This window comes from Drosophila gunungcola (genome assembly GCF_025200985.1).
Source record: "Drosophila gunungcola strain Sukarami chromosome 3L unlocalized genomic scaffold, Dgunungcola_SK_2 000003F, whole genome shotgun sequence".
NCBI lineage: Eukaryota > Metazoa > Arthropoda > Insecta > Diptera > Drosophilidae > Drosophila > Drosophila gunungcola.
Window position 1 is genome coordinate 5,316,226 of NW_026453179.1, and position 27,437 is coordinate 5,343,662.

The 27,437-nt window shown below is 39.1% G+C and overlaps 4 protein-coding genes across 6 annotated transcripts; 2 read left to right on the forward strand and 2 right to left on the reverse strand.

The window, feature by feature from the left end:
• Nucleotides 1–231: 231 nt before the first annotated feature.
• Nucleotides 232–19,681, reverse strand: LOC128258581 (ras-related protein Rab-26). 3 transcript variants are annotated; one of them, XM_052990275.1, is made up of 7 exons: nucleotides 14,858–15,327; nucleotides 8,293–8,984; nucleotides 5,879–5,989; nucleotides 2,857–2,965; nucleotides 2,064–2,174; nucleotides 1,829–1,973; nucleotides 232–1,368 (listed from the first exon to the last, which is right to left on the reverse strand). In XM_052990275.1, the coding sequence occupies exons 1-7, from the start codon at nucleotides 15,039–15,041 to the stop codon at nucleotides 1,251–1,253; spliced, it is 1,470 nt and encodes a 489-aa protein (XP_052846235.1). In that variant the 5' UTR covers nucleotides 15,042–15,327; the 3' UTR covers nucleotides 232–1,250. The 3 variants fall into 3 exon arrangements, with proteins under 3 accessions (XP_052846235.1, XP_052846236.1, XP_052846237.1); XM_052990276.1 differs by having other exon boundaries at nucleotides 14,787–14,860; XM_052990277.1 differs by lacking the exons at nucleotides 5,879–5,989; nucleotides 8,293–8,984; nucleotides 14,858–15,327 and adding an exon at nucleotides 17,725–19,681 and having other exon boundaries at nucleotides 234–1,368.
• A 655-nt stretch (nucleotides 19,682–20,336) lies between these two features.
• Nucleotides 20,337–23,151, forward strand: LOC128258281 (polycomb group protein Pc). The gene is made up of 2 exons (XM_052989830.1): nucleotides 20,337–20,569; nucleotides 20,888–23,151. Exons 1-2 carry the CDS (start codon nucleotides 20,453–20,455, stop codon nucleotides 21,956–21,958), a joined length of 1,188 nt encoding a protein of 395 aa, XP_052845790.1. The 5' UTR covers nucleotides 20,337–20,452; the 3' UTR covers nucleotides 21,959–23,151.
• Nucleotides 23,068–24,580, reverse strand: LOC128258283 (probable serine hydrolase). Its single transcript, XM_052989832.1, has 2 exons — nucleotides 24,256–24,580; nucleotides 23,068–24,197 (listed from the first exon to the last, which is right to left on the reverse strand). The coding sequence occupies exons 1-2, from the start codon at nucleotides 24,352–24,354 to the stop codon at nucleotides 23,304–23,306; spliced, it is 993 nt and encodes a 330-aa protein (XP_052845792.1). The 5' UTR covers nucleotides 24,355–24,580; the 3' UTR covers nucleotides 23,068–23,303.
• Nucleotides 24,581–24,843: 263 nt separating this feature from the next.
• LOC128258282 (probable serine hydrolase) lies at nucleotides 24,844–27,090 on the forward strand. Its single transcript, XM_052989831.1, has 3 exons — nucleotides 24,844–25,074; nucleotides 25,218–25,396; nucleotides 26,007–27,090. The coding sequence occupies exons 2-3, from the start codon at nucleotides 25,298–25,300 to the stop codon at nucleotides 26,949–26,951; spliced, it is 1,044 nt and encodes a 347-aa protein (XP_052845791.1). The 5' UTR covers nucleotides 24,844–25,074; nucleotides 25,218–25,297; the 3' UTR covers nucleotides 26,952–27,090.
• The last annotated feature ends 347 nt before the right edge of the window (nucleotides 27,091–27,437 follow it).

Consider the following 27,437-nt stretch of genomic DNA (forward strand, 5'->3'; position numbering starts at 1 on the left):
ATTTTATTCTTAAAAAAATGTTAATTTTTCAATTTTGAAAATAAATAATTCTTAGTAAATAGTTTTAAGTTTTAAGTCTTTAATAAATTAATTTATAAATATTACTATCTTTATACTAAACAAATTCAATGAATTTTGAACAACCTTTAATAAGAAATAAATATGTTTTAGGTAAAGAACAAAATGTTTTTCCCCCAGTTCTTACATGATCTACACATATTGATCCCCAAAATAAAACACAAAGCTTTTTCTTCTTTTTTTAAACCACATTCAATGTAAATATGTATTTGCTGTTTATGGTATAGACTTGACGTCTGCTTGAATATAACGCTGTTTAGTAGCTAGTTTTCATCCATGCCGTGATATATGCATGCGTCGGATTCCTTTGCTGTAGTAGCTCAGTATAGTAATAGGTTCAACTGCCTTTGATTATTCGCAACTTTCGCCTTGGCGGGCTCTTCAAAATATGTTCGAATGGGTTTGTTTGGACTTTCATAGATTAAACGTAGGTAGTAGTAATTAACTTAGTTGCGTAGGGTATTCATTAGTGGGGTGTGTAAATAATTTCCAGGGGCCTCAAGTGGGACTAAAACTTAACGATAGGCCATATAACACTTAACAATTAGGAGTAAAACCATAAAACTAATAGTAGGTAAATTGAGTGATTGTTTCTCATTAATTGGATTTGGTACTTCTCGAGATTTCCTCTGGGCTTAGTTAGGTATATATATATATATATATGTGTTTCCTCGATCGTCCGCAATGTCCAACGGCGTGCTGGATAAATCTCAATGTTGCATGATTTTGCTGCGTTGCTTCTGCTTTCGCTTTCTCTCGTTAAAGTAATTTATGCAGTTGTATATGGATATTTGTATATATATATATATTGTTCAATATTTATGCATTGGCCTATTTACGCCTCAATGCCAATGGCATGTCCTTAAAAAATTATGCGTACCGCGTCCCGTTGCGCCCCGAAATACCCATTTACATACAAAACATCCCGACTGAACTATCTCCTCACTAGGGTCTTACAAAATTGGTGCCATCTTATGTCTTTGTGTGAATCTGTTGTTCGAGTGTGTCTCATTAAATGCAGAAGCTCGACTCTGCCCTACGTGCTCCATCGTACATTTCCCATCTGTATCCCTCTGAGGGCCCCACTTCCCTTTGATCTGACTGCCGGTTTATTGTTGTCTTTGTGCGCGGGATCGGGAGGATATGGCTTTTATTGTTCGCAAGCTGGCCAATTACATGTTCCTGCACTGGGCGCCGCAAACGGAGCGCGCCTTTGTATTATCACGCACAAAATCATGCACATTGAACTTTCCATCATCGCCGTGTTCGTAGCCGCGACTCTTCAGTTGCCTGTCAACGAAAATATTGTAAAGAGGGTTTGAATAAAGTCAAAAACAGGACCTCAGCATTTCCAAGAAACCAAAAGTGACGTAAAAAGCTGGCAGTTGTATCTAGGTAACTGATGTCTATTCCTATTCATACATAGTTATTTTCTTTTTGTCTGAATTTAAAATAGGTTTTGAAAGTCATTTACCCATTTGGCTTGAAACTCTATTGATTTGCGATTAAATTTGAATTCCTAATTTTGAGTAATATTACTATAATTTAAATATAAAAAGTGGTTTAGTAAATTTAATAACCCTTCTCAACCAACTGAGTCGTGTTTGTTTTTCATGATAATATAATATTAAAAGGTACTTTTCTTATATGTCGAAACTAGGTACACTTCTGTGAACAACAACCCTAGTTTTCCAATCACTTTCGGCAGAACTTCGAACAATCGAGGATGGAGTTGAAAAGAAAGACCTACCTGGCCACCGCTGTGAAGGACAGTTCCACATTGAGACCCGTCTTGGCCGAGGTCTCCATGAAGGGCACGTTGTGCTCCCTGCCCAGACGCTCCCCATCCTCCCGTTTCACTTGCCGCTCGCTGCCGCTGCAGTCGGCCTTGTTTCCTGCGCAACGAAAAGCGGATTCGATTCGATTCGATTCGCAACTCGAAAGTTAATTAAGAGTAATCAAAGCCTTTTAGCCGGATCTCTCACCTATTAAAACGATGACCACGTCCTCCTGCGCGTACTCCCGGATCTCGCCCAGCCAGGCGCGTATGTTGTCGTAGGTGGTCTTGTTGGTCACGTCGTACAGCAGCAGCAGAGCTTCGGTTTCAAAATTCAATTAGGATCAAAGGACAGGCAGTCGGACAGAGAATTTTTGTAGCATGCACCAAAAAAAATAGTCAAATAAATGTTCTGCAGCTAAATAAATATGTTTAGTCTTTACAATCATTTTTTCCAGGAACTGGAAATGGTTTTTATCGTTTTCTGAAATTCCTTGAAAATACTATAAAAAAATTACGGATGGTTTTTTTTTAGCCTGCAGCAGAAAAACTTAGAGTATTATGCAGAATGCTGCTTTTGCTAATTTCCCAGAACTAGAATATAATATGCCTTTCACTTGTCATTAACAAGGAAAAGATATTTTAAGAATTCAGGGAAAAATCTCACTTTGCCATTACGGAAATTTACTTTAGTTGGTATTGCTGCCTTATAATCCAGTTATGAGTAATATAAAAATCATTAAAAGTTGAATCAAGAAACTTATTTGTAGGCGATGTAAAACTAATTATTGAAACATTTTTTTGAAATAATAATTTGAAAGGTTTTATATAATATCGTTTCTAAAATGGGGGAAGGATCATAATAAATCGACGAGTTATAAATTAAAAATATGTAAAGGTAGTGCTCAGTTAAAACTTAATAAGTAAATATAACTAATATATAAATATGTAAAAAAATATTAAACTATTAAAAAATAATGAAATATTTAAATTTAGCTTACCATGGGCGTCTCTGTAATAAGCGTGTGTAACGCTTCGGAATCGCTCCTGTCCGGCCGTGTCCCATATTTGCAGCTTTACGCGTGTGCCATCGACGACCACCACTTTATTCTGTCGATTTTATTGTACAAGTAATTGGATGAAATGTAATTTATTATTTTATAATGTCAAACACGAAACTGGGCCGTGGAAACGCAATTGTTAGGTAAAATGCTATTAATTCACGATACGCTCATGCACAAAAGCCGTGCCACCGAAATACACACAGAGAAGGAGAAAAATGGTTGCACGGTAATGGGGATTACGTTGCGTATGCTTAATGCATATCACTTATACGCATCGTGGGCGTCCTTCTCTGAAGACACATGCAGACATTTAAATAGTAAAAGAGTGACAGATAGAGGGGGTAGAAGGAATATTCATAAGTACGGGCAGACGCCAATTTTCATGATGAAAGCCTTGGGTGGTGAAATCTCCGGAATAATGATGAACCCCTCCCTTTGACTTCCATTTCCTTTTTTCCCGGATAATGAGCAGCAGACGTTGCAAGTTCGTCCGGCCATTGGCATTATTACGCTGGCCCCATGTCGTTACCCCCACTAACTACTCAGACAGTCAGTCAATACCATAAAAGTGTACGAAAGGAGGAATACACAAAATAACATAGAAAACACAGAACATACAGAAAAAGGTCCAAGTACGGGTATAAGATTTTAATGTGCTTGTGTGCCATATTGTCTTGATTTGATTCCAATTTCTGGGAAAGAAACACGACTAAAAATATAAACCAAGAATTTCTAGCTGAGCACACATTTGGGTTATTCACTGCCAAAAATTACTAGAATGAACTTTAAATTTGTACTTCTTTTTGGAGAAAATATTTTTGAAATGCATCAGCTTAGTTTCCGCAATATATATTTGGTTGTTTTCAAAATAAGACTTCAACTTGAAAAAAAAAATACATTTTGTAGAATTTTGTGTTTAACAGTATTTTGTTAACTAAGCTTAGTTAAATTTAATTAATTCCAAATTTAAAATAAATGGTTAATTTAAATTTTAAGGAGTTCGTTTTACATTTTCTGTGGCCTTTAATTATATAAATAAATAAAAAGGAACACATGTATATCATAACAAAATCAAATAAAAAACTTTTCTTACATCTAGAAAGTTCAAATAATTAATTATCCACAAATTGGCAGTCACTCATATACAATATCTGTTTACTTTATACTTGGGCCAAAAATCAGCCAAGTTGAAAAATCAACATGAACAACTCCCCAGCGAATTAAATTTCAGGTCATTCCCCAGTGCCCCCCACAGTAAGCGGTGAGGTGGCTGATGACTTAGGGGAAGCTGCATCCCCGAGGCCAAAGTTAGACAATGCCAGAGTCGACATATTTAATATAGAAAACATGGTAACAATTTAAAGTCAAGGAAACGCCAAACGAATGGGGCACTTGTAAAATTTCCCGGGACAGAGACAGATAGTCATAGAAAGAAAAAGACAGACAGAGGGGAAGAGAGAGAGAGAGAGAGAGAGAGAGAGAGGTAACGCGGGTAGTTTAATAAATTTATGAGCCATGAACCACAGAGGAATAGAGGATATATGCTGGGATACAGGCAGGGGAAAGGAAGTGCCTCCGGCCAGACAACTAAGGCCCTAAATGTTCAACCGCACGATAATAAGCACAATAAAAGCAATAACAACAAGTTAAATACGGCAAGAACAACACCAGAAGGAGAGTAAACAGCACACACACAGATACACACACACACAAAGCCACGGGCAAGAACATCAACAAGTCCTTTTCAAGTTCACATGCTTTTTAATAAATAGTCCCCCAAGGATCTTTATCTCTATCAACAAGTTGGGTGGTTGGGTGGATTTTCGTTGGGCTTAAACAACAACTAAACATAAAGAGGACAACCGCAGGCAACTACGAAATCATGAAAACCACAACCCATAGACGGCCAAAAAAGAGACAGGTAGAGACGGAGAGAAAGAGACAAAGGCAGTCAGAAAGACAGAGAAAGAGAGAGTAAGTAGTGGAGTTGGAAGGCCAGTAGGTGAAAATCGTATTCAGAGCCTTGACAATAGTGGACAGGATGCGCAGAGTGGCGAAAATGAGGAGACAAAAAGATATAGGAGTACACAGAGAAAAAATATATCTAATTTTTTAATAACTTACCATGTTTAGCGTAAAAAGATGTACAAAATTGTATTGTAAAAGAGTTTTGTTGTTATTTTGCAAAAAATATTTATTTTCTTCTAGATGTTTTTCTTTTTATTTTAAGTATTATATTTATCAACGCAGCTATTTTTTTAGAAAACTAGTTTTTTTTTATATCTTAGAGACATATTTTGAATGCATTCTTCTCAGATACTAGATGGTTTCTTATTTTAAAAAAGATTTCATTCGATGGTAGTTATAGAATTACAACGAGACATTTGATTTTAATTGATTTCGTAGTATCATGTTCCTTCAATATTTTTATTAATTTAGGTGAACAGATTAACAATATTTGAAAATTTGATTAAATTTGAAAGTAAAAGTCAGTCTTTCCTTAAGTTTGCTAATAAAACAATAAGCAGCCAAAGTGTTAAATTTCTGATATAAGCATTGGTCTCTTTTATAAACATAGAAGCTCAAATGCTTTTAGCTTAGTTGCTTGGCTTTCATTTCTTAGAAAAACGTTCTTTAAATATTTTAAAAGATTGTTAAGCCCCATTTACTTTTTCCTCTGTGTACCCAATGACGGGCAGTTCAAATATACCTATCTAATGATGTAGATTTAGTAGACAGACAAAGTCACAGATGAGAATGAACTATGAGAGACGGAGAAAAACACTTATGCGGAAAGTACAACAATAATACAAAAAATATTGACAACAACAACAAAAATAACAACAACAACAAGGACCAACAACAATAAATTATAGGGGCAACAGAACACACAGAATGGAACATTTGAACAGAATACAGTAGTACAGAGCAGAACAAACGGCGGGAATAAAGCGCTTACCCTAAAATCAATGCCGACCGTGCTGAGGAAATAGCTCGGCACATAGCGACCATCGCGGAAACGGATCAAAAGTGAGGTCTTGCCCACTCCCGAATCGCCCAGCATTATGACCTATTGTGGGCCACCAGGGAAAGCCAAGAAAATCCAAGAAAAGCCATGTGATACGTAAGTAGGGGGGAATATTGTTATGTACTTCATTGGGGGGTGAAGGCATTGTCTTGGTTTGATTTTTCTGCATTATAATTTATGCGAGGCCCCTAATGTTTTCCGCTAAATATTTAATGAGCTGCCTATGAATTTTACATGCCAGCCGGGGAGTTGCTGAAAGCTTTCGTTTTCAGGATCTATCAATTGCTCGGCACTTTAAACCCCCCCCCCCCCACCCCCCCAATACAACCTCATTTAAAACCCTTTCGAAAGGTCCTGCTTCTGCTTCTGCTTATGCTTCTTCTGCTGCTGTTGACTCTGCTGGAATACGCAAAGTTAGCTCAGTTATGCAAACATTGCAATTGCTGATTTTCCAGGGAATACGGTGTTTGCCAGCTGCTAGCTAGGTGAAAATGCTACATAAAAAACATTATGAAAACCCGTTTTACTTAAAAAAAATATCGATTTTTATACACTCAAAATAAATCAAATTAAATTGTACCGTTCCGAAAACTACTTTACAAAATATTTGCTTGTGTTTTCTTTAATTCCGGCCTTTAAAGATTTAAAAATGAATGGTTCTTAATTAATACTAAGCATTCTTCACTATTAAATTTCGTTTCAATGACTTAAGAAGCTTTTACTTAAATTCAAATGTAAGGCAATAGTTGGGGTTTCTTCATAGAATTAGCAATTTTTAGATCATTAGAAAAAGATGTTACTTTATTGACTTGGAATTATTACAGTTTTTATCCTTTTTTTTCCAAATTAATTTTAGTACCACAAAAGAGTTCTTTTTAAATGTATGAAATTAACGAACACTGTCATTTATTTGAAAATAATTTATATTATTATATTTATATTATATTTTTATTATATTTAATAAAGCAACTGTAAAAAGACTTTTTCTCTGTGTATTACGTCTTTATACCTGGACTATGCATGACTTTAAATTAAAATGGAAATTGCTAAAATAATTGCTTTCATTGGAGCCAACTTTAAATGCCTTGAAGCTGTCACAGGGGATTTATGCAAATGCTTTCTTGCCATTCTTCAACATTTAACGAGCGCGACAAATAAATGAAATTTTTATGCAGCTTCTGTTTTATACATTTTTCACTTTCTCATTTTGGCATGGCAGCTGACTGGCAGGAAGAAGCCGCCAGGAGTCCTGTCATAATTCCCCAGAATTATTCTAATCAACAGCAGCTGCAGCATAAACCAAATGTCACAAAAACTTTGCACTCCAACATTCCATTTCATTCGCTTTGTCACTCTGCACTTTATTGAATTTTATGACTTTATTTTCGGCTACTTATGTAAATCACATTGTAAATCAGGCCAAAAGCCGATCAGGGGCGAAACGAATAAAAGCCGGCTCGTAAAAGTCGCAGACAGTCAAACAAAAAGGTATAATACATAAATCAAATTGCGGTCTCAAGAACAAGTTGGTGGGTGGAAATCACTCGACTCCCAGACTCCTCAAGTTGTAAAAAAAAATACCCATAAGAAAATATATATTTTCTTCGGCACGCCTTTGTTGTTACCTTTTTGAAAATGCAAATTGGCAGTTGACGAGTGGAATCGAAAAAGGGATTTTTCTTTGCGACAGTTTTTTTTGGTGTCCAATAGTGGGAGGGTATTCTTTATAACTGAGTGAAGCTCAAAGTCGATGACAATAAGAACCAGTTATGCTTATACCTTTGAAAATAACTGAAAACTTTACCTTAAAAAGTTAAAATACACCACAGTTTTAAAATAGAGTTTGTTGAACAAAATAGCTCTAATTCGTATATTAAGCACATTTTTTTATTAATTGTAGCCGAAAGTAAAAGGCTAAAATCAAGTAATAATTTGTTGCGATGTGACGTTTCTAATTACATTCTTATGAAAAAATTTTTTCATAAAATGGGTAGAATTAGATTGTCTTTTTTATCGCTAGGGTTGTAATAATATTTTATACCTCTTCTAAGTAATTTGTCAACTCTACAAAATATTTTAATAAGCTAAAATCAAGTAATAATTTTTAATAAAGTGACGTCTTTAATAACATATTTATTATAGCAATTTTCCATAAAATGGGGAGAATTTGTTTGTCTTTTTATTCCTCTTGGGTTGTAATAATATTTTATGCCTCTTCTAAGAAAAACAGTCCTACAAACTTTTAAAATAATGTAGCTACTTTCCACCACTTGCTATTTTTTTTTTTCTACAAAAGGGACTCTGCCTAGCTATTATGCTTTTCTCGGAATTCCATTCTTATTCACCTTGCCCATGATGTCAAAGTCGTCCTCCTCCTCCGGCGCATTGTTAGATGATGAAATCATGCGGATGAGTGCTCGTCCGGCGTTCTTGCAGAGCGTGGCGCTGGCTCCCTCGATTCCCGGCCCCGGAGCGGGTGCAACAGATGGCCTGGCCACGGTTGTGGTTCCTCCACCTCCACCTCCTCCTCCTCCTCCTCCTCCCCCGGAGTCCAGAAGTGGCTGTTGCTCTGCTCCAGCGGCCAATCGAACGCTATTCAAACGGGCCATGAAACCATTGCCAGATGGCATATGGTGCGTTTGCGATTGCGATGTCTGTGCTGGCTGATCCCGGAAAATGGAGGCCGAGGTCATGTATTCCGGCAGCAGGGGCTGCTGGGAGATGGACTGCTGGCGCTGGTGGACAATCACACTGGGACGCCGCTTCGGATATCCATCGTCGTCGGAGTCGTCCGAGGCAATGCCATTGATCTTGTCCAGCGTTTTGGGCGGCAGTTGGCCCGGCGTAATGTGCTGCCAGGTAGGCTTCACCAGGGACTCGCGACGAGTGGGCGATCCACTGGCCAATGGCGATGGACTAGCCACCGAAATGGAGGGCTTTCGAGTGCCCATTGGACTGGCGATGGAATCGGAACGATATCTTGTCTGCTGACGACGCATATTTGAAACCTCTTTACTTCCTGCTGATTGGCCTGATTCTATATATAACACACGTACATAAATCAATAATCTCGGCTCAGATGTCGGTTGTATCTTCATTATTGATGGGCAAAATCAACCCCCAAGGCGGAAGTTCCCCAAATAAAGTTTGTTTAGGTCTCAGACATACACACACTCATAATTACATACAGCCCGTTCCGACAAAGTCATAAAAACTCATTAAAAAGCATCAACAACATGGCAACTTTCATTATGCCCGCAGTTGTGATACAGTTTTAATAAATATATATACGTGTACAAAAAAAATTAATGAAAATACTGGAACTTTTGCACATAAAACAATGAACGACCAGGTGCAAATTGAATGAAATTTCGTCGCTTTCTCTTTTTGCGAAATGAAATGAAAACCGAAACCCGCAAATGCTCCAGGGCCACAAAACAACAACTGTCGTTGACAACAGGGTGAAAGTGGGAGGTAAGAGTGGGCGGGGAGGGGAGGGGGAGGGGGTTGTTGTGGGCGGCTGCGGTTACTCTCGCTAAATCAACAGTTGGCAAGCAAACCGCAAGGCCACCGAAAGCGAAATCAGCAGACCGAAGCAGTGGCTAACTACATTTTTGGCTAATTATGCATTGGCTCGTCCTGCAGGAGAAAGTTGGCCAAGTGAAGGGGAGGGGGAAAGGAAAACGGGGCGTATTGGTACAATCCTGTGATTTACTAACGCTCATTAGCAACCCCAAAATGCTTTGGCGGTTGTTTTACTAAGTGATTACAAATCGCTGGTACATATCTTTGCAAATTTTCTTAGCATACTTTTTGGGGCCAAACAAAGTTCAGTTCAAGTAGTGGCATTCCCAGTTTCAGTTTCGTTAATACCTTCTAATTACTTTTTAAATCGTTTACGGTTGTTTACAAGAAATGTTCTATGTTTGTTAAAAACTACACTATGAAAAAAATGATTCGCTTTAACTTTTATTGAACATAACTTTAGTTTGAAAAATTCAAAAGTTTTTTCTAGGCATACAAAATATAACTTTACAAGAATAAACGAATTGACAAACAAAATTTTAAGTGCAATGTTGTTATAAGTAAAAAATCGTAGGAAGCAAAAATAAACAGCATCAAGCAAAAAGTTGCTTAAGAAATGTTATACAAAAATTGTAGTTTCTGAGTAAAATAAAAGTGAGTAAGTAAAGTAAGTGACACAAAACTTAAAGAGATAATGAAAGAAATAAATTTTCTGAAAGAAATCGACAGTATAAAGAACAAAAACTGGCGAAAAACTTAAAAATATTTAAATTCAAGAGCCTGTGAGAAATGCAAATCAATAAATAAGTAAACTATAAAAACGGTTTGTAGTAGCCAGTGAATAGAATTTTAATTCAACGAAAATCCATAGTCTAGAAATCGCATTTCATGTAGCAAAAGTTGACAAACTCTTATTTACTTTGACGTTTTTGGGTTTTGCCAGCAGCAAGGCAAAATTCACCCGGCCTTTAATTTAATTTGCAGCTCAACAAATTGCGAAATGCCAATACATATATCAATATGGTTGTTCGGCTTTCAATTTCCAGACAAAACCCTTTTGACGTGGCTGCTTTGGCGGAGAGCAAGCGGGAGGATTTGGGGGGAGGACTATTGAAGCTGCGGGCCCTCAGATCCGTGCGAATTTTCCCATCCATTCTACACGGCTGTCTGCAACCTGTCGTTTCACCTTTATTTCTTTCTCCCCTTCAAAGGCGCCTTAAAGCGTTCTTTTTATGGCGGCTTCGTGGGCGCGTGGGTTCTTAAACGCAGGTCAACGCCAGCGAACACGTGCGAATTGTTAACTACTTTCTGAAGGCGGCTTTAAGGGGAGCAAAGTGCTCGAGATTGAATGGCAATGAAATCGCTTAACCCTTGAGCCTGGCACAATTTGTTCAAGCTGAGAAGTGTTAATATATAGGTATACTAAAAAAAAAGCTTCCGACCTTTAATAAAAGAAAAGCTGTTATAAGAACTTATTTAGTTCAATAACAGTATACAAATTGCCAATAAAAAATATTTTGGAGCTGTGATTTATATTATGTTATTATATTATAATATTACTATAATATTTCCCATGTTATTTATATAAATTAAGGTAAATAAAGTTTAGTAAGCTAGTTTTTAAATAGGGAAAACATTTTTAAAAATTATTTAGTAAGTCAAAATATAAATATTTTTAAATTAACAAAAATATGTTTTAACAAATGAATGTTTAGTTTGCTATACACATAACAAACGTTTATAATTGAAGGTCAGAATCTAAAAAGTTCTTTCTGCGAAAAAAATGTTAAATAAAACGAAAACGACATTGTAATCGGATAGTCGTTGAGCATGTCGAGGACAAATTGTTAGGGCCGACAAATGTATAATTTTACCAATTACGGTTCAATTCTTAGCAACGCACTGAAAGGCAGACCTTTAATTATGCCCAAATTCAATGTAACTCCATACAATAGTACACATGGCCTGTGGACAATTCGTTTTCGTCTATGCAAATATTGCAAATGATATTCAAAAAGTTTACCCTTTTTCCCCGGCTTGGGGGTCAATGAGGTGTCAATCCATGAAACAACCTTTCGAGCAGCCATCGAGCAATTTGCTTTAATCAACTTAAAACGCAATGCCTAATAACAAAAGTTTTTAATTGGGTTGTCGCTGTCTTCTGCCCAGCTGATGATTTTCCTTTTCCTTTTATATCCTACACAGAAAATTTTTTATTATATCAAATATAAAAATGGCTTAAGGCAATAAATAAAACATAAATATTAAAACAAATGTACTTCCACCAAAATTACTAATAGTTACTATGAAGGCAATTATTGTAATTTTAAAACACATTAAATCAGGAATATTTTTTGCTGTGTTTGCTTTTGCTGCTGGTGACAACTACCAAGAAGCGGACAGACAAAAAAAGGAAAAAAGAAATTTCCTTTCTCTGAGTAAACGAAATTTGTTCAAAGTTAAAAGTTAAGCAGAATTTTTCTGTTCCTTTCATAAATTGGGTGAGCAGGCCGGTGGAGTGCAGGGGAAGTGGGCGTGGAATCCCCATTTGCAGCATTCCCCGTGTATAATTATGCCAAGCGAAAGTAGAAAGTGGTCTCTTGCTGAGGGGAAAAGTGAAAGCAGTCTCGACCAGCCAGTGAGACGGTTCATTGCTCAGCCACCGGGAAGCCCACGCAGGACACAATGCTCATATAAGCACAAAAGTATGTCCTGCCAACGTTCCCACACACACACACACACACACACACACACACACACACACATACACACACACACAACCAACCACGAGGCCAAGCAGAAGCACACACACAGATTCTAAGGACACCATGACTTACATTCAATTTAGCGTTCAATCACGCAGCTTTAACGGCAGCAACAAGGAGCAGACAGAAACGCCAGACAATAGTTTCCTGATTGCATGAAAAGATTTAAGGAAATGACGAGCCAGATGACTGAACCGCCGCCCACGCAGAAGAACAAACAGTTGGGCTCAGAATAGTAGAACTTTTTTGCGTGTGCCTTTAAGGAATGGGTTGTGACATATTTTGGCCCATAATTAATGCATTCAAAGTTTTAATTAAAGGTTTAATTAACTTAGTCCTTATTTTCAGAAACGGATTCTAAGTTTCAGAAAGGTATAATTGTATAATATATAATTTTTCCATGCAATTTTAACTTCAATAATAAACAAAGAAATAATTTTGTGGTTTATCTTTCTGTTTTACACGATCGTTTTTAGTTTTGGTTAACTTTAAATAATTTAAAATTAATGAGAAACAACAAAGAACTCAACGAAGTTAAGGACTGGTGACCGTGTTTTTTTTTCTATGCTCATAGTTTGCGTATTTACCTTTGAAAATTTAAATTTTAATTCAACGTTTTTTGTCCAATTCTATAATCTTTTTCATTAGATGTTGGATTTTATTCGAAGGTCATAGTCTAAAGAGCTATAGAAATAGTTTAAAATGTCCGTGGTGGAACACCTATTACTCTGACCTTTCCTGTAGAATTACCCACTTAAATTGGCATGTGGACGCTGGATATTTTGAAGGGAAACTTCAAATTGACGAGTAAGCCAATTGACAGGACAAAAGGCAAAATGCTTTCGCGCAAAGCGATTTTATAAAACTTTCAAGGCAGCCACACACACAATTTACTGCCAGTGCATCTGGGGGAAGACACGCTGAGGACGGCCAAAGGAGGATTCTGTTGGGGATAGGGGATCTCCGCAAAAAGATTTGTGCTGTAATCGGCTTAAATGACGATTCAAGTGACTTCCAGCCCGAAGGGATGCCCCTGAATATTTCGAAACGACAAGAAACAGGACACCTGTGGCAGTGAAAGAAAAGTTTAAAGGGTTTCGAAGCCCCATTCACTTTTCTAACCCCTCGTAGTGTGAGGCTCGATGGCTCGTTTATCCCTCTCCAAAAATCCCTGAAAACCACAAGCTTCTTAAAAAAAAATGTTATTAAATTCCAACGAAATGTGACATAATATACGTTTTGCGGCAGATGAACAAAATTCGTGGGGAAAATCAGGGGGGAGATTCTGACCATGACCTTCAGCAGTTTGCATTCATGCGCAATTATCGGCTCTCGCATAATTAATGCGCATTTGAAAGAAACACGAGTGGAAGTAAACAACAATAGACTCTAGCCAAGACATCACAGACATCAATAGCAGGCCTAAATTGGCTTATGTTCAATTGCATTCTTAAAATTCCTATCAAATACGGACAAATAAACTCTTGGAATTTCAGTCAAGAATTGTGTAAAATAATCAACCAAACGAATTCCACTTAATCAGATTAAGTCCAATATAGCTTTACTTTAAACAAAGTTTTAGTTTTACGTTAACAGTGTCGAAGTACTTTGTTGCATCCTTTTTTAAAATTTTTTATTATTAAAAACATTTAACAAATAAACCAAAAGTAATAAAATCCAAATGAAAGATTTTCTGCAAAGAAAATTCAGTAATTCATTTAAATTTTTTTTTATATGTTTAATACTCAAAATCATTCAACAGAATTTCTCAAAATATAATTTATCTTTACCGGCTAAAAAAAAGTAAATAATTCCAATGAAAAAGAATATCATCTGAGATTTTCGAAATAAAAAATTAAAAAGCATTCATGAAATTCATACTGAAGTCATCATAAGAACTCTTTGCGATTCCAATATAAAATCCAATAAAAAATGTTTTCCATTTTTACAAAGTAAAAATGTTAGTAAGTCATAGTTAGACTTTACAAAAGTCATTTTGTAACACTTTTAGTAAGTCATAGTTAGACTTTAAAAAAGTCATTTTGTAACACTTTTAAACAGGGTTTAATTTCAACTCGTCACTTAGACAAAAGAATTTGTAAAAAAAATAGAAAGTTTCAATTTGTTTGTTTGTGAAAGCCTTTTTAACTATAAACAAAGAGTGTTATGTTAGACGTATTTATCTGTGTAACAAAAGATTCAACACCAACTTCCCAAAAATCTTTATTTTTAGCCAAGCTTCCTCGTCCTTTTCTATGCCTTTTGTAGGTTAGCTTCAAACAGATTATCCAATTATAAAGCAACCGAAGTTTCCAAATCCTCTCAACGCCACAAAGAACAGCAAATGTTGTTCCAAACATTTTCCGCTGCACTTGAATTATTAAATGCCAACCGAGAGCCAGTCTGCCATAATTGTTTTCATTTATTTTTAAACTCGCGCAGGACCTTGTCAATTTACCCAGACACACACACACGCAGAATGGGCAGAGGAAATTAAAGCGCCAAAAATAGCAAACAAAAAGGAATGGCATTTAAATCCAAGTGCTTACAAAATGTTTACATATGTTTTCAAAATTGTTACAGTTGGAAAAGTCAAACACAAAATATCACTTCACTTTACTTGGCTCGGAGTTTCGCGTAGATTGTAAGTTTTTGGCTGGAGCAGCTGTCACAGTTTTCCACCTGGCTGGGAAATTCGGAAAAGCAACAAACGGTGCGCGTCCGATGGCTATCGAGGCGTCAGTGTTCAGACCCACAGCTAGACTGACTGGCGGCTGGCCCAGGATAACTCGCACCACTCCCATATCACTCGCAGCAGCCGAGTCCTTCGGCTTCGCTTCGCTTCGATTTGAGTTCGAGTTCCAGCTCTCGTGTGGCTTCGGTTTTTTGGCTTTGGCTTTGGCTTTGGCTTTGAAATAGCAGCCGCAGCCCTGGCCTAGAAACGTGGAAGGTGTCGCGGAGGGGTGGGGATCGGGGTCTCAGGACTCAGGTGTCTGTTTGTCAGGGTTCACTGATTTCTTGCCGAAATACACCCTGATTTCCATCCCAAATTTCAGATAATTATCTTGTCTGGTTCAAAAGATACAGGCTTCGATAAAGAAATAATTTATGGTCTTAACAATTTTTATCAAAACAAAAAAAAAAACAATTAAAAATATATAATTAAATCAACAGAGTAAAGTCTCTATAAATCCATTCTATGATATCCATTTGTTGGTTTACCTTTCAAACTTTTTTATTCTAACCATTTTTAAAATAGCAAATATTGGTCAATTGCTCTGTTATAAAATGTTTGTTTGTTTAAATATATTTATATATAGCCGCAGAATTAAAAATCAGCTGTTATGGTCCGGTCAAAACAAGATATATATGAATGGAAAAGTATTGCCTGAGGAGAATGGTGTTCACACCTAGATTTTACGAAAATGCATTGATTCAGAATAAAGGCGGTAAAAGTGACATACTAAAAATCTTACAAATTAGAGCTCTGTTTGGTGGTCCTTTTAAATGGCCTAATAGCATTCTTGTTCTCCGAAAGACACCCAACTGGCTTGTATTCGATGCCCTGTTTAAAAGTTATTCAAAAAACTCTTATTTTGTATTTTTGAATATGAAAATTTGTAAGACTCTATTTGTAGGTCCCAAAAACAAAGGCTGCGATAGAAAATGACCAAGTATGCAACAAGTTTGAATACCTGGCTGAAGCGGTCTGTTCACATTAAAAAAGTGTATATATTTAGTCGAAAGTTTAATCATTTTTCATTACAAAATTTTACTTTAGAAATTTCCTATGTTGAATTTTTTGTTTGATTTGAATTTTAAAGTGAAATTAAAAGCATTAATATAACATAAACATTTTAGAGCTCCCAAAAATTCAAATGAGAGGAGCAAAAAGTGGTATGAAAATTTACTGGAATAAAACTTAATTATATTTCTTTTCACACTTATGCTTGATCCACCCTATTGCACATTCTTGTTCTCCGGAGTTGAGCACGCGCCACATTTCGCAATGAGGAAAATGGAGCAGCAGCATCCAAGGCAACTGAAAACGGTTGCACTTGAACTTCACTGGCGGCCATTGCGGTGGCATTCTATCTGTGTCTGTGTCTGTACCACAGTGTGCGAGAAAATGTGGTGAGTGAAAGTGAAAGGCAGCAACAGGTCGCGTGTGTGTGTGAGTGAAAGCTGCACACACTGTCATTTCCAGCCAGCCATCAGTGTCAGCAACGTGTAAAAGGTCGAACGCTGCGATTTATATTTATCCAGCGAGAAAAAAATCAATTTGGGAGACTTTAACATGCCGCCAAAAATAGAAAATCTCCGGCGATTACCCCAACAATATGTTGGCAATTGAGCAAAGTAAAAAGGTGCACGGCAAAAAAGAGTTTGAAAAGCTAGTTTCATTTTGGCGCTGTTGTAGGTTTTCGTTTTAATCATTTTTATAAAAGATACAAATAAGCGGATTCGTTGACTGATGAAATGAAGATTACCAAATTTGTTGTTACTACAACATTTTAGCAAATGTATGCCCAAGTATATGACCTACCTTCAATTTAATCAAAAACCTTACGAAAATAAAGACTTCTTCACTTCGTAAGGTATTTTTCTTAAAGCTACCATGCAAAATAAATTAATATATATTTCCTTTAAAGAACAGTTGGTGAAATCAATAAATGAAATATATTTCCTTTTAAGAGCAGTTGTTAAAATCAAAATATTTTAAAACTTCCAGCCCCCTATTTTAATTGCAAATTGAGTTGCCAATTTCTCTCAGCGTGGAAGCAAAGACTTGTATTACCAAAAGGTTCTGGGCAGCTGTTCCCCAATTACACACACAGCAAGCTAACGCACACAGACATACTCGTACTACATAAGCGAACCCATTCGAATGTGCGTCAATTTGTGGGCGGGGGTCGCAGGGTGGTCGAATTGGGGGCGGGGCCAGTCTACTGTGCGGGTTTCATGCAGCAGGCAGCGCTACGGATTCGCCCACAATTGTTAGTCTCACGCTACGAGAGTTTCAGAATTTGAGAATCTGCCCCGTACTTTTGTAACTCGAGCCACAAGCTGTCATTATATGAAAATTAATTACTTTTATATTTAACTTGCATTTCCTTTTTTCAATTTTATTTATTTGTTAACTTAAAATATGTAAAGCCTAATTTTCACTTTTTCCAATTTACAGAAATTTTTAACAGCTTTTAAAACAAATTTAAACATATTATTGGGGAGGTTTGCGTATAAATAGGACGGACAGACGGACATGGCTAGATTGACTGTGATGCTGCTCAGGAGTATATATACTCTTAGGGTCGGTAATGTCTTTTTTTTACTGTGTTGCAAACTTTGACTAAAATACCCTCTGAAAGGGTATCAAAACTCTACTTTAAGGTTTTACTTTGACATTTTTAGATTGGTTCGAGTTACAGAAGAGTAGTGTGGGGGAACCTTGGACTTGTAGGTGTTTTACTGTTTCAAAAGACTCACCGTTAACGCGATGCCCACTGTGGCGGAGAAGGAACCCAGTCGGAACTCGCCGGTGTTGTATTTGACCAGAAAGGATGTCTTGCCCACTCCCGAGTCGCCGAGCAGGATCGTTTTGTGGTTGACCGTGTCGTCGAAGGGCTGCTGGTGGGCGGTGGGCTGGGCTGTGTGCATGTCCACCTCATCGTAGCGATACGATCGCCAGCCATCGCTGTAGTCATCCTCGTAGTCCTCGTTCCCGTACGCATACATCTGCATGGCCTCGCGGGAAGGTCGATAGCCCGGATATCCGGTGGCAGAGCGCTGAACGGGCGCCATGATGGCATCGTCGTGGTAGTGATGGCTTCCGGTCAAGCTGAGCTGGCTGTGATGGTGGTGGTGCGGATTGTGATGTTGGTGGTGCTGCTGCTGCTGCGGCTGCGTCGTTGTCGTTGTAATCGATGCCGAGACAGAGGCGGGCGCTGCGGGGGGATTGTAACAGCCATCGCCGAAGGGCCGGCGACGCAGCTCCTCGATCCTCGCCTGAGTGGTCTCCGCATCCTCGAAGACGTCGTCGCTCATACTACTGGCGTCGTCAGGATGCGCTGCTCCTGCTGGAGCTCCTCCTTGCCCTCCCCCTTCTCCCACTCCCACCGCTGTGGTGGCCATTGGTCTCGAATTATTGGCTTGTGTCTTGGCCAAAAGCTTAGCTTGAGCTTTTATCCTGAGCTTTCTCTTAAGGCTTCCACATTGGTCTAGTTCTACAAAGTTTTACTGGGTTTTTACTTTCCTTTTTCCTCGGCTATCTGTCTGTATGTCTTATAAGCTAACATTTATTGGCTTGAAATTTAAAGAATTGTGTCAAATTATTGTATGCTTTTCTACTCAAAAGCTGTCGCTTTGCTCTTATCCTGATGATTATATCCACAGTTTTTGTTTGGAATTTTGACAGTTAGCCGATAGATCGTTTTTATTATTAGACTTAATAGAATCTTTTTTATTAATATTTAATTTTTGAAGAGCTTGTTTTAAAGTTTTAGCGGGATTCTCAGCGTTACTTTAAATTTACTCAATAACTTTTACTTTTAGCTCCTTAAGCAAAACCTCAAGTTAATTATTTAACCGGAGGATTTCCTCTTATTCTGTCTGCTCCACTTTTTGTTGTCCTGTTTAGGCTTGCTCTTTGCGGCACTTTTTTTTTCTCTTTATGATTTTGACACTTTGCGCTGTTTTACTTAAAAGCTCGCGTTAAAACTTTATTTCGAGCGTAACTTCTCCTCTCCTTACAATTTTGACATTTACTTTGAGCTTTCTCTCAGCGGCATTTCCCTGCTTTCTCTTTATGACTTTGACATTTACCGTTGTCCGTCGCTGCCGTGGTCGACGTCGCTGCCGTCCGGTTGTGTGGCACGTTTTCTGAATGAATTCGCTTTTCGGGGCTTTCAACGCGGGTGGGTGGGCCGTTGCTATTATTATTTCCTATTCGCTATAAGCTTAATATTTTCGCCAGCCTTATCAGTTGGCCAGTTTTCCTAATCTCTATTCGTTAGTTATTTGCGTTCCGTACAATTGAACTAGGTATTGGTTTTTCCCCTTTTTGTGGGTTGTTGGTGTTTTTTTTTGAAGCCACTAATTAAATGTTATCTATGTAAATTGTAACTAGCTAAACATATTGACTAATATGTATCTTATAGGTTATGCGCTAATTGGTGCTGTTTTCACTATTAATTAGGGGTTTATTTATTTATACGATTTGCAAAGACTTGCTTGGTGTTTTTTTTTGTTTTTAGTTAAAGCTTTTGGTAAATTTTTTTCGTTTTTTTCGTTAAATGTAGTGACTTTCTATTGGTTTTGCGTCTCTCCTCGAAAATATTGCGATTGATTTGAGGGGGCTGGGTGTTGTTGTTGTTGTTATTTCACTATCACAGCATAAATAAAATAATGTCATCGTCGTTGCCGCCCCCGCCACGCGAACCCTCGGCCAACATACAACTGCTAAAAAATATCTGCAGTCGCCACTTCCTTTCGACATCCTTTGCGAGCTTTATTGTGCTCTTGTGCTTTCACTCTCTCGCACTCACTCTTTATGAATTTGACATTTAAAGAGTTCAGAAAGGGAATTAAACTGGTTCATGTGCTAATTAAATTAACTAAAAGTATATACATATATGTGTAAATATGGGTCAAATAAAACATTTTGCCAATATAAAATAAATAGAGCTTTAAACATAGACATGTGGGAAAAAAGTGTACTTCCTGCTCGGAAATGTAAACTTTATTTTTATTTATTTATTTATTTTATCATAATTTGAGTGAAAATATTCTTTACTTCAATAACCTCGAATTTATTAATTACCAGCAAACCCTGTATTTTAATATAACAAATTAGCTTATTTATAACTTTTTAAGGTTTACTTTGACCAAAAATAAAGTTTTCGTTTCATATTAAAAATAGAACCATTTGATTTTATTCATATTCAAATTATTTGCATAAAGTGTGACCACGTTTGCATGTGGTTTGTGTCCACGCTACCTTTTCAAACAGGTTCGATACACCAATAAAAGCCAGCTTCATGTTGATATACTTAGCATATTTCATGGTATATTTTAGTACATTTCTGACAGTCCGTGGAATATTCGCATCTGCCATGGTCACTCTAAAGAAGAACAAAAACGCGAACGCAGAATTGTAAACCTGGAAATTGCAAATAATACGAATAATCAAACAACCCACGGCGATAATTAATTAAAAATGACTGGTCGTGGCAAGGGCGCAAAGGGGAAGGTGGTGCGCGAGAACGCGACGGACGATAGGGACGATTTTCTCGTGTACGCGGCCGAGAAAATAATCCAAAAGCGCGTTAGAAAGGTGAGCGATCGTAAACAAATGCGAAAAAGGCGATGAAAACGAAGGACCCCAAAGAAATTGCAGAACGCAATATGCGCAGCACACGCAGGATATATCTATATTCCACAAGGTCACATGTCCTTCGTCATTTTTTGGGCAGAGGACATCTGCTGCAGCAACCACCATTTGCACGTTGCATGTGTGCGTGTTTGTGTGTGTGTGTGTGCCTAGTGCGTGCGCGTGTGTGTGTTGTGTGGCGTGTGTTTTTGTTGATGGAAAATCAATTAGTTGTCTAAGAAAATGCAATGTTTCTCTCCCTCCATTTCCTTCATTTTCCAGGGCACCGTGGAGTACCGCGTAAAATGGAAGGGCTGGAACCAGCGCTACAACACCTGGGAACCGGAGGTAAACATCCTAGATCGCCGCCTGATCGACATCTACGAGCAGAGCAACAAATCCTCGGGCACGCCCTCCAAACGGGGCTTGAAAAAGAAGGAAAAGGAGCCCGATCCGGAGCCGGAATCCGAGGAGGATGAGTACACCTTCACCGGCGACGATGTGGACACCAACCAGGCCACCACCTCCACGGCTGGTCAGGATCCGGAGCCCAAGAAGGAGAAGAAGCACCATCAGCATCATCACCACCACCATCATCACCACATCAAGTCCGAGCGCAGCAGTGGACGGCGCTCAGAATCGCCACTGACCCACCATCATCATCACCACCACCACGAGTCCAAGCGGCAGCGCATGGACCACAGCTCCTCCTCGAACAGTAGCTCCACGCACAACTCCTTTGTCCCCGAGCCGGACACCAACTCATCCAGCTCCGAGGATCAGCCGCTAATCGGTACCAAGCGCAAGGCCGAGGTGCTTAAGGAGTCGGGCAAGATTGGCGTAACGATTAAGACCTCGCCAGATGGCCCCACGCTGAAGCCGCAGCCGGTTCAGCAGCCAGCGCCTGTGCAACAGCAGCAACAGCCTTCCCAGGATCAGCAGCAGGCGGAGAAGGTAGCCAGCGATGCAGCCACCCCGCTGAAATCCGAGCTGCAGGTCACTCCACTGGCCATTGAAGCCACAACCACAACGCCCGCTGAGTCTGGAGCTGAGGAAGAAGAGCTGGTCAGCGATGAGGCCAACCAGCAACCACCTCAGGTCGCTCCTGAGAACAACAACATACCAAAATCGTGCAACAACCTGGCCATTAACCAGAAACAGCCACTCACTCCCCTTTCTCCGCGCGCTCTGCCCCCGCGCTTCTGGCTGCCGGCCAAGTGCAACATATCCAACCGCGTGGTCATCACCGATGTCACCGTCAACCTGGAGACCGTCACCATACGAGAGTGCAAAACGGAGCGGGGTTTTTTTCGCGAGCGCGACATGAAGGGCGACTCGTCGCCAGTAGCTTGAGCTACGGCCCAAACAAAAGCCGGCAAAACGAAACGGAAACCTGAAACAATTGTAAATAGACAAACCAAAACGAAGGAAAGTTGAGAGGAGCACTAACAAATCCGCACTAGATGTTGCTAAGCATTTTCTCTAAGACAAAACTTATTTATTGTATTTATTTATAGCGTAGTTATTAGTTTGTTGTTTTATTACAATGTTTAATGTGCAAGAGTAGCTTGAGCAAGCGCAAGTCGCTCATTTACTAAAAGACTGATTTCTCACTTTAATATTTACCCCTTCACTTATACACTTTCTGATTTAATTTTTTAGCATATCAGCAATATTTGATAGTACGTATTGATGTCTTCTTCATTTCTGCAATATAGCTTATTTGAGCTCTGGTGGTTTTTTAGTAAATGAACGAAATGCTGCGAGTGCTTAACTTGCCACTGCAATTGATTGTAAAACCTGCAGCATAGATATGTATGTCGTACATATATTTATTTACCACATATTGTATATTTTTCTATAACAATTTGAATCTGATTGAGAACAACACAACACACTCATATGCAACAAAACTCCATGCGAAACCGAAGCAATTGTTGATTACGCTTGATATACACTTATATACAACTAAAGAAGCATATATTCGAGAATGTCACCATGTTTGCCAAGTTGGTATCCCAATGTTGTAATTGTTTAATATTATATTTCCTCGCGCCGACTGATTTTACAAAAGAAACCCCAAAAAGATATATATGTAGTTTGATAAATATTTTTAGAAATTAGCTAACCACAATCTCCACTTAATATTTATTTTAAAATGTTCTACTATTAGCAGTCATCCAAGGCTCAAGTGTTGACTTTATGGACTCAAAGCGGTGCAGTGCACAGATAATTCCAAATCGAGCCCATAGACTCAATACTTAACTCCTATGATTATTACACTATTTTGTACCGCTTTACAAAAGGAAACTGCGTGGGAACTGTGGGGAATTCAAAAACTCTTCTTGGATTCGCATGGTTCCTGTGAGTTGGACTCCGTTTGTGTTAGCTATTTATTGGCTAGTTTTAGTACGGCGCTAATTCCACACAAAAGAAAAAAAAAGAACAACTCAAAACAAGTATTTTGAAGTTTGTAATGTAGTGTTTAACTTTAATGTTATTGCCGGTATCGATTGTACATAATAAATTAAATAGAAGCAACCAAATGATCTATGCTTGGGTATTTTCTACTACTGAGATTGATTTTTGTCTAATATCCAGTCAATATTATCAATCTGTGTCAGGGGTTAAAATCTAACACTAGGCGTAAGGTCTAACATTGAACTAGCTATATGTCCAGGTCTATGGTAAGCCGATCTCATAAGGGCCGGTACTTATTGATAAAGGAATTGATAATTGGCGCCACCTTCTCCGGCTCGTTGAGGTGGACATGGTGGGTTCCGTCAACTTCGTGGAACTCGAACAGCGGATTCTGTTGCAATTCCGCCAAAACTTCATCAAAGTACTCCTTGCGTTCGTAGTAAGGAGCCTGCAGAGCCTTGATGAAAAGATGTGGGCATTTGATCCGGCGTGCCATCTCCATCGTAACCTCCTGGTGCAGCGTGTAGAACAGCGATGACTTCAGTCGGTTGTCGCGGGAGAAGTAATACTTGTGGGGCTCGTGTGTGGAGGGCCGGCAGTTCCGCTGCAGCAGGTACTTGCAGGCATCCAGCGATACGGATTTATTGGAACCCTCGTGCAGCCTGGTCACCAACTGGTCCCATTCGTAGGCGGGCGGCTCGGAGCCGCTCTTTAGGCGTCGTTCCAGCTTCAGGGTGGACTCCAGTCGCTCGGCCAGCGCATCCACAATGCTGCGGGAACTCCGGACGGGCGGTTTCAGCACATCCAGGCCCACAAACAGATCCACTTTGTCGGGAAACAGAGCACTGAACACAAATCCATTGATGGCACTCATTGAGTGGGCCAGAATGGAGATCTTGTCCCAGTTGTAGTCGTCCATCAGGCGACGGGTGATCAGTACCAGGTCGATGGAGTGGTACGAGGTGCCAGCCGGTAGCCAAGAGGAGAGTCCATGACCCGGGGCATCGATGCTCAGGAAGGAGAGATGAGATGGCAGGAGCGGAGCCAATGTATCGAAGGTCCCGGCATTATCCTGCCAGCCGTGCATGCCGACAATCGGTCGCACGTGCTTGGGGCCATACCATTTGCCCGATATATGTCCCCATGGAACGGGTATGCTGATCTCTTCAAACTGTCAAGTGGAATGTCATGATCAGTGAATAAATAACAACTATAACTTTGTGACCTACATGTTTGGTTACGATCTTCAGGGGTTTTGTACTTCTGCTGCTGGAGTTCCGGACATTTGGCAGTTGTTTCAGCAGGCGAAGACTTTTAGGCACCTTCATTTCAAGGCAAGATGTGATTTTCGTTGAGTAATGGCACCGTCGTCTACCTCGATTAATGTGCGACTAATGTTCTGGCTGTGATTTCACCACTCATGGATGGCGATGAGGCAGCTTTGCCAGATGAACTTTGATCTGGTACGTAATATCTGAGAAAACTATGTTTTAGCAAGGTTTTTAATCTTGTCATTCGCTGGCGGCTGCTGACACCTAACAACACTGTACTGAAACTTGTTTCGTGTATTTTTCAACACTTTGTTTTCGGTTATGCGTGGTCACTTTATAAGCTTTACAAAAAAGAGAAGTAGTTTAGTTGTCTTAAAGGTATTCTTATTTATTCTTAATACTTATAAAAATATTCAATCTGGCTATTAAAAATAAGTAACTGAAACAATAAATACTAAAATTAAATTACATAAAATGTTGAAAACTTGTTGCTGACAAGCGAAAACTTCGCGATATACACCACGCATAAACGTTGCCGCCCATTCTCAAGTTTTATGAACAGCTGGTAGATAAGTGTTTACTTTTCGTTTGCCCACTGTTTTCACCTGTTTGCTGTGCGAATAACTAATAATAAAGAAGTTTATTTAACAAAAAGTGTAAAATTAAATCAGGGGTTACAGAAATTTAAATAAAACACGCCAATAAAATCCGTGACAGAAGGAAACGTGAGTTATAATTCGCGACGTTCGCCAAGGAGAATACCTTGACCTTTGTCTGGTGAGTCTGAATGAGACGCCGATCGATTTGGATATTATATTTTTACTTTTTGATGATTTCTCTTTAATGTTTACTTTCGGATTTTATATGTTTCTCCGTCTGTTGTCGTGCATTTGTTAACTAATCGCACTGCTAATCTCCAGGTCGTTGCTGATAAGCGCCTAATTTAGCTACACTTTGGAATTGGAGCTCATTCAGTTTTTGGGCACTTCAGAGGGCAGAAATGGACTCGGACGACAACTCTAGTGGCACCACCGGCAGCGATCTCGGCCAGCGTTATCGACATGCAGGGGACTTAACCGGCGAAGCCTCGACGAGACCCGTAAGTGTACTTTGAACCACTCTGCTCTAGTTTTCACAAACTAGCAGTTGGTTAATTACTATTTTTTCATCGAGTTTGCAAGGGAATCTAACAGGTGCTAATATAGAAATTCGAGTTGTGTTTACAAAGGCCTATGTATGTATATAAATAACTTGTATACATTTCCTCGTAAAGTATCTCTTATATGCAGGTGCAGAACAAAACTTTTCATTGACTAAGACTTATTTAATGACAACTGAAAAATACTTAGTTTGGTTTACAGTTGCTAGTTACTATGAGAACGACCGACTCAAATAAGCAAATCTGAGAAATATAAATAAAGAAAGGAAGCCAAAGTCTAAATGCCGTAAATTACAAAAATAAAAAATGTATAAAATAACTCATTTCCCTTTTTTCTTGCGTATACGATTAAAGACAATGTATCTATGTCGATCTTGCGATGCATTTTTCAATCGTTCGTAAGGCAACTTCAATCGGGGAAGTTATAATACTCTCTGTAAGGGTAGAACACAACTAAATATAGCTTAAACGTTTTAACAGTCTTAAAAAAAGACTAAGTCGTATGGTACAGATCTTATTAAAATGTTGAATGTTTTTCCCATCTTTTCAGTTCGCCGAGATTAGCATTACTGTTCCGTGGGGGCATATATCCGGCAAATGGTACGGCCCGCAGAATGTCCAACCGATTTTGGGACTACATGGCTGGCAGGATAACGCAGGTACCTATGATCGCCTGATGCCACTGCTCTCGCCGGACGTCGCCTTCCTCTCGATCGATCTTCCTGGTCATGGTTTATCCTCTCGACTGCCCGATGGCTGCTACTACAACTCGGTGGATAATCTATATGTGATCCGACTGATCATGAAACAGTACAAGTGGGAGAAGGTGTCCCTGGTAGGCCATTCAATGTCGTCCATTATTTGCTTTGTTTTCGCCGCCGTCTTTCCGGACAAGGTGGACATGATAATTGGGATTGATGCTTTGAAACCACATCAACGTCCTTATCCCTCCGTTATAAGGACCATGGAGACCCGACTCGATGAGTTCCTGCGCGAGGACGAGCGGAATCGAAGCAAAAACGAGCCGCCGAGCTATTCCTATGATGAACTAATCGAAAGGGTGTATATCGGCACCTTCCATTCGGTTAACAAGGAGCACTGCAAGCATCTGATGGCCCGCAACATTGGAAAGTCGGAGAAGTACCCAGACAAGTACTACTTCTGCCGCGATCGACGCCTTAAGTTCTACAACTATGCCATTGGCTCCCAGGAGCTGTGCGTGGAGATGGCCAATCGCATCACATGCCCTTACTTGTTCATCAAGGCCGCCCAGTCCTCTTATTTCGAGGACAAGAAGTACTACGACGAGGTGCTGGATGTACTGCAGAAGAAGCCCAACTTCGAGTACCTGGAGGTTAATGGCTCGCACCATGTGCACATAAACGATCCGGAGGCCATTATCGCACCGGTAAACAACTTTATTCAGCGTTTCGGACCGGCGGCACTGGCTGCTTCTCGGCAGAAGGCGAAGGAGGCTAAAGAGAGCAAGCTCTAGAGGGTCTATACAATGCTAAATGGAGCTTATTTATTGTTCCACAGATTGCACAGGTTTTTATACTTAAATGTTGATTTTGATTATGTGATCACGGCAGAGGACTCGGCTCTGCTATAAATACACAATGTACATATACCGAGAGGTTGTTCGACTCCGATTAATGGGGAAGTCGTGAAGGATACTGGGAAACTGGTTATGCGCACTGCTTAACCCTTTTCGATAACCATGTAGTAGGCATTTCAAAACCCTATTTTACAGTCGAACTTGGCAAAGAAAAATATGCATTATAAATGAATATTATACTGGAAAAACCCCACCGTCTTAACCCAAATCAAATGTGGTGCCCCTCATATCAATTAATTCATTACAAAATAAATGTTTAAATAACTTTTAAAACTCGTATACAGATGGTTACTGCAATGTTTTACAAGTTACAAGTTTGAAAGAAAAAACGTTTTTGTCTGAGCTCACCAATTTGCAAGTAAA

What these genes read in the sequence shown, in the direction of transcription:
- LOC128258581 (XM_052990275.1), bottom strand. Translation starts at nt 15,041, where the DNA reads ATGGGAGTGGTGCGAGTTATCCTGGGCCAGCCGCCAGTCAGTCTAGCT. An exon ending in TTATTACAGAGACGCCCATG is followed by an intron (nt 2,175 to 2,856) that starts GTAAGCTAAATT and finishes TTGAAACCGAAG; the next exon opens with CTCTGCTGCTGCTGTACGAC. An exon ending in TCCTTCACAGCGGTGGCCAG is followed by an intron (nt 1,369 to 1,828) that starts GTAGGTCTTTCT and finishes TTTCGTTGACAG; the next exon opens with GCAACTGAAGAGTCGCGGCT.
- LOC128258281 (XM_052989830.1), top strand. Translation starts at nt 20,453, where the DNA reads ATGACTGGTCGTGGCAAGGGCGCAAAGGGGAAGGTGGTGCGCGAGAAC. An exon ending in TCCAAAAGCGCGTTAGAAAG is followed by an intron (nt 20,570 to 20,887) that starts GTGAGCGATCGT and finishes TTCATTTTCCAG; the next exon opens with GGCACCGTGGAGTACCGCGT.
- LOC128258283 (XM_052989832.1), bottom strand. Translation starts at nt 24,354, where the DNA reads ATGAAGGTGCCTAAAAGTCTTCGCCTGCTGAAACAACTGCCAAATGTC. An exon ending in TGAAGATCGTAACCAAACAT is followed by an intron (nt 24,198 to 24,255) that starts GTAGGTCACAAA and finishes TCCACTTGACAG; the next exon opens with TTTGAAGAGATCAGCATACC.
- LOC128258282 (XM_052989831.1), top strand. Translation starts at nt 25,298, where the DNA reads ATGGACTCGGACGACAACTCTAGTGGCACCACCGGCAGCGATCTCGGC. An exon ending in GCGAAGCCTCGACGAGACCC is followed by an intron (nt 25,397 to 26,006) that starts GTAAGTGTACTT and finishes CCATCTTTTCAG; the next exon opens with TTCGCCGAGATTAGCATTAC.